Here is a 6000-nt window from a genome sequence, read left to right on the forward strand (position 1 = left end):
TCCAACAAACAACTATCAATATAACAGTTTTTTGAAAACCATCCCACGGTGTGAACATTATCAACCAACAAAACCCACACCGTCAAAATTGTAAAAATAAGTCAATATAATTTCTATAAACAATTTCTAGTTAAATTTTTTTTCTTCCAACATTCTGATACCAATCATGGGTGGCTGGAGCAGCCTGGAGGCATAAAGTACCATGTGTAGAGTGACTGTGTGGCATTTCATTGCTTTTAATGATCATGATACTTGTTGCTTAAAATGTTTTGCATCAGCTCATTTCCATAACTTCTAGTTGCAAAAATGGAATTTTTCTGTCATACACAAACTTATGTTTACCCCAAGTCAAGAGCCAAGATTCATTTCACGTGAACGTACATAAGATCAAATACTGTTCTGTTATAACCAAGCCAGAAATAAAAAGTCATTGTATAACAACAAAAGTTTATTGAAAATCATCCCATGGTCATGGTGTAGCTAAAGATTTATCAACCAAACAAAACTGACGCCGAGTCAAATCTGTCGATTAAAAATTTCCAAGAAAATTATAATCGAAACTTATCTCGTAAACGTAAAGTGCTTTTTTCAACATTCTGGAGGTGTTCAAAGTTAGAGGTATCATATGTAGAGCCAAGCAATACATGAAAAGTCATTTGCTATCCCATTTGCCATGAGATATATGAGTCAACAAATCAAACAAAAACCAACAAATCATGTCTCTTCACTTTCATGTCACATCGTGTTTATATGGGAAATACCAGAAAGTCAATCCACAAGAACAGCCATCTTCCTTTATTATGGAGTGTTCCAAAACTATTGGTAGGTTGTTTGGAAGTAAAGAAACCCACGCAGTTTGTTTTATTTTGAAGATTTAACTTGAAAACAAACTGCATCTTTCCAGCAGAAACTCATGTTTCAACCTGCTACATAACAATTGTCAGTCGGGTCTGCTACTAACATCTAATAGTTTTATTATAACCGAGCTTGAGAATCCGTTGGGAACTTGTAACATATATTATGTATATAATTATATCAGTCGACTTGAATCATGATACATTACTCACATTTCACTGGATTTTCTCGAAAAATTATGAGGGGTCCGGTTTTTCTCGAAAAATTATGAGGGGTCCGGGTTTTCTCGAAAAATTACGAGGGGTCCGGGTTTTCGTAAAAGTCCGGGTCCGGGTTTTCTAGGGGTCCAGCGTCCGGTCCGGGTCCGGGTTATACAGTACGCCATTTATAAATCATAGTGAGCAGAGGGATCAAACACCCCCCCCTAAATTTTATTTCACCCCACCCCTAAAAAGCATTTTTGGAACAGTTAGATCCCACCCCCTTAAAAAAGGGGGGTTCACACTATGTAAATTATACTTCATCGCAGAGGTCTCCGTACAGAAATCTTTTTATCAAAAAGACAATGCACACAGAGTAAACGAGGCAATAATAACTTCTGTTTTATGGAAGATAATCATATTCAAACAAATAATTGAAAATAATTGACATCAAAATGTGAGACTTACCTGCCGGTGGGAAATGAAAGTTCTGTAGATCGTTCCCAGAAAGGACATAAAAATATGATTTGTATTCTGAATGTGAGCTGATGATTTCTTTTTGTAGGTCGATAACACTTTTTGCCAGCGACCCACTCTTCATGACTACATGGTATCTAATAAGTGGAAAGAGAATTGTTATTGTATTTCCATTCAAAGATTACTTAGTTATATACTTGGTGAAATACCCTGGAAGGTTCAAAACAAAAAAAATCATAGGATACGAATCTTCCGAAACTACAACACAGAGATCTGAAAATTTAATCGAGCTAAATCACACAAAAATCAACAAGAATGGGTAAAGAACTTACACTCTTTTCTTGAAATTGATTTTGGTTTGAACAGCGGGACGTCTTCCAACAACAATGTAATAGAATTTGCTTGTGCTTTTTCCAGCTTGATTGGTTGCCCTGACAGACCAGAAGTATTGTCCACCACTTTTCAAAGATGCTTTGCTTTTGACAGCACCAGTAAACCGATCGATAGTGAACGTATCCGTGTCTGTACTCTGGTACGTGGTACGTTCATCTGAAGACGGATTCAGAGCAGAGACTTGAAACAAATAAGGTGGGTTGAAACCTGGCGTTGATGTTTCAAATATGCGCACTGCTTGAGAAGGGTCAGCTGGCCCACTGAAGACTGGAGGTTCCGAATTGTCTGCTTTAACGTCCAACACAACGTAACCATACGAAATGAAAGTTTTATTGTTTGGGTTGGATACAGTGACGTTCAAATGGTACAAACCGATATCTAGAATGTCTTTTGTGGTCATCAAACCATTGCTGTCGATACTGAATGATTCTTTTTTATCACCAGCGTGGATGGTGTATTTCAAGCCTTTGAGATTATATCTGCCAGCGCCGTCTGTAGCATAGAGTTGAACAACTGACCGTGCATCCTCTTCTTTGTGAGGGAGGTTCACATGATAGACGCTTGGTTTGAAGAACAAACTTCCCTGCCGTTGACCACTGACTTGAATCAAAACATGAGCATTCCTATAGCTAGTTGAATCTGAAAACATGTACGCTTGTACGGTCAGCCAATAGAAAGGCATGACTGTTGTGTTATCCGAGACGTAGATGGAACCCAATACGCTATCGATAGTGAAAAGTCCGATACCAGTGCCATCAATAAGTGAATATCTAACATTGACGGAAGTTTCTTGTCCAGGGAGCACAGCTTTCAGCTTAGTGACAAACGTTCCTCTGCTACTGTTGTATGGGATGGATGCAGAGACTGGATAATTGGTATGCGTGAAACTTGGTTGAGTTGCACCAGAATCTTCAACAATGATTTTATAGAGATGACAAATAGTGGACAGTGCTGGTTTCCCTTGATCTGAAACTTCGATCTGGATTCGAAAGACGATACCTTTGTCATGGACAGACAAATCCTTTTTCAACGTTATTAGGCCTGATTTTCGGTTGATTGAGAAATAATCATCAAAATGTGTATTGTCTTTGTTTTTGACAGCGAATGTCACCTTGCCCGCTTTCCCTTCGTCTACGTCATAAGCGAAGACGCGGCCGATAATGACACCTGCTAACGTGCTGGTGGAAATCTCGATGCGTTGCTCTTCAATCAAACACAGAGGCGGATGATTTTGCAGTCCGATAACTTTGACATGAACTACAGCATATCCATACAATGGATTCATCATGGTCTGATTAGCTGCTTGAATCTCAATAAAATACTCTTTGTAGGGTTGTTTGGCCACACTGGACTTTAATCGAACAATACCAGTTTTGCCATCGACTTCAAAGATGGTGGAAGGAGTAACAAGAGAGTAAGTCAGACCATAATCACCGACAGCATTAGCTTTCACAGTAACAATGGTCCTTCCAATATTCTCTTTCTCCTTCACTTGTACGTTGTATCTGCCATTATTCTCAAAGACGGGTGGAGTGTCATCCACGTTGGTGACTTCAACTTCCAGTATTGTCGTAATCTTCTCTGAGATGCTATCGCTGGCCTCGATCTCCAAACGGTATTGAGATGTCTTTTCACGATCGAGATTACCACGAAGAAATAAAGTTCCATTGTGTAAATCAATGTTGAATTTCCCTTCATGGTTACCATTGGTGATTGAAAACAAAACAATACCATAGGATTGTGGGTTTGGGTTCACCACGCGGTATTTCCCAACAAAAGTTCCGATTTCTGAATTCTCTGAAATGTAAACTGAACTTCCGGGTGTTTCCACAAAAGAAAGCTTTGAGTTTGGTCTAACTGTAGAGGACGACTTTTTTTCTGGCTTCGGTAGAAGTTTTCTCCTTTCCAATTTTTCTTTGACAATTTCGTATTCAGAATAAGTTTGACATGAAATGGAGCTTTGCTCGTTCACAAAACGGATAATGACTTGCATACGATCTGAAGTATGTAAACCATCAAAAGCAAGGAAATTGATTTTTGCTGTTTGTTGAGTTAAATCACCTTTCCAGTAGACAACACCTGAAGATTGATTGATGAAAATATCTTTACTTTTCTCAACGGTACTGAAAGTGATGGAAGTACTGACATCCTCGTCAACGGCCTCTAACTTGAACAGTTCTTCATTCTTTCGTTCAACATTGTAAAAGATATCACACTTCACATTCTTCAATACTGGTTTATGGTTATTAATACTTTTGATGTGCACTTCAACCAGGGTCTCTGTTTCCCGACGAACAGATTGACCCATATCCAGTGCTTTGACATACAGATAATGAATCGAATTCTGATTAATGAGATCTAATGATGCTGCAACAGTAATGGTACCATCGAGTTGAATGGCAAATGGGTGTTCCCGTTTATTACTGAATGTATAATGCACTAGACCATTGCTTCCAGAGTCTTTATCACTGGCAGAAACCTTAATTACACTTTCACCAATGGGTGCATTTTCATCAATAGAAGCTGTATATTTGTTCTTGGTGAAAATAGGGGAATTATCATTCTCATCCAAAATCGTAATCTCGATCATTTTCGAAATATGAAAGATTTTGGGATAATCGTTGACTTCTAAAGTGAATTCCTTCTTTCTCTCATAATCAATTTGACTTGCATTGTTAACACTTATGATACCAGTTTCACTGTCAATCGAAAAAGATTCTCCATCATTGCCATTTCCAATGACATATCTGATTTGATCAGGTTTAACACCAATCCCTCCTAAAATGGTGTGTTTTGGTGCAAGTTCACTTAAGGAGAATTTGATCAACCCATTTTTTGATACGGAATAAGCTGATTTTGGTTTCTGGTTTATCAATGGTTGATATAGCCTTCTAAGCTCTGGTATCTTTTTAGGGCTCGTACCTGATTTTACAGTCACAGTCAAGGTTATTGAAGCTGAAGGTCCCAAATTCGAATGTTTTGCATTAACTTGGAATTTGAAATTATTTTTACGCTCATGATTGAGTCTTTTTGTTACAATTATACTCCCATCAACAGTAACACCAAATTCGCGCAATGTTATCGAGTCTTTTTGGTCAAGATAGTAGATTACCGACGCATCTCTGTTAGTGATGAGAAGATGGCCAATTGTACTACCAACAAATACATCATCATAAACATCAATGTTTGTATCTGAACTGTTCACAAATACAGGAGCAGATGTTGTGATAATTTTGGGGCTGTTGATACGTAACAAAGTCTCGTCTATAAAAATACCAGATTCGTCCTTCGCCACAAGCTTTATAACAACCTCATTAAGTTTAGCAGGTTTTTTGACAATTCTAATATGGGCGAAGTAAAAGTCTTGTACTTTCTCTGCAACAACATTGAAATTTGTATCATTGATGGCAAAGTTGATTACAGATTTGTGATTGTAGATGTGAAGTCCTATTTTCAAATTAGAAACCAATTGTCCATTAAAAATATCGCAGTTATAATAAGTGTTTTTTCCACTTGTAAAACGTAACCTATCTGGTACACCAAGTTCTTCTCTTTGGAATCGAGTACATTCTCCAAAAACAACCAAACTAACCAAACAAAATGTTAAAACTTTTTCCATTTTTTGTCATAATTTCGTAAAGTTTTTAGTAGTTTAGTCTATAAAATAAAATAAGAGACATAGTAGTTAAAAAACCAAGCTCAATAAGACAATTTGTCATTTCTTGTTAGGTAGAAATCACACAGTAATACTAATCTAACAACTTTTCAATTAATGAGTAGAATTGGATTTTCTCATATCAACTAATTAAAAGGACGGTAGAAGAGAAATGACATGTCACTAACTTTTTTTTGATTACAAGACAGAAGTCTCCTCTCCATTTCCTTAAACAATAAAGTCAACTTTCTATAGAGAAGAGAAGGTTTATAAAAAGACACGAGATTGTATAAACCTCACAGTTTCATGGTGTACAGTTACTGAATACATGATATGTTATTAAAATAAACACTACAACAGTGAGAGATGAATGAACAGAAATTGAACCTTCCCTCAGCAATAGGCTTTAGATCGAAATGT

At 37.1% G+C, this 6000-nt stretch overlaps 1 protein-coding gene across 1 annotated transcript in view; it reads right to left on the reverse strand.

The window, feature by feature from the left end:
• Window positions 1-5584, reverse strand: part of LOC136805083 (protocadherin Fat 1-like) — a 37766-nt gene extending 32182 nt beyond the window's left edge. Inside the window, exons 1-2 of the mRNA XM_067061646.1 lie at window positions 1865-5584; window positions 1524-1669 (exon numbers count right to left, since the gene is read on the reverse strand). Of these exons, the coding sequence (XP_066917747.1) occupies window positions 1524-1669; window positions 1865-5544 (3826 nt within the window). The 5' untranslated portion in view covers window positions 5545-5584. The remainder of the gene's footprint in view (window positions 1-1523; window positions 1670-1864) is intronic.
• Between the last annotated feature and the right edge of the window lie 416 nt (window positions 5585-6000).

The sequence above is a fragment of the Clytia hemisphaerica genome, unplaced genomic scaffold (genome assembly GCF_902728285.1).
Source record: "Clytia hemisphaerica strain Z4C2 unplaced genomic scaffold, Clytia hemisphaerica genome assembly, whole genome shotgun sequence".
Lineage (NCBI taxonomy): Eukaryota > Metazoa > Cnidaria > Hydrozoa > Leptothecata > Clytiidae > Clytia > Clytia hemisphaerica.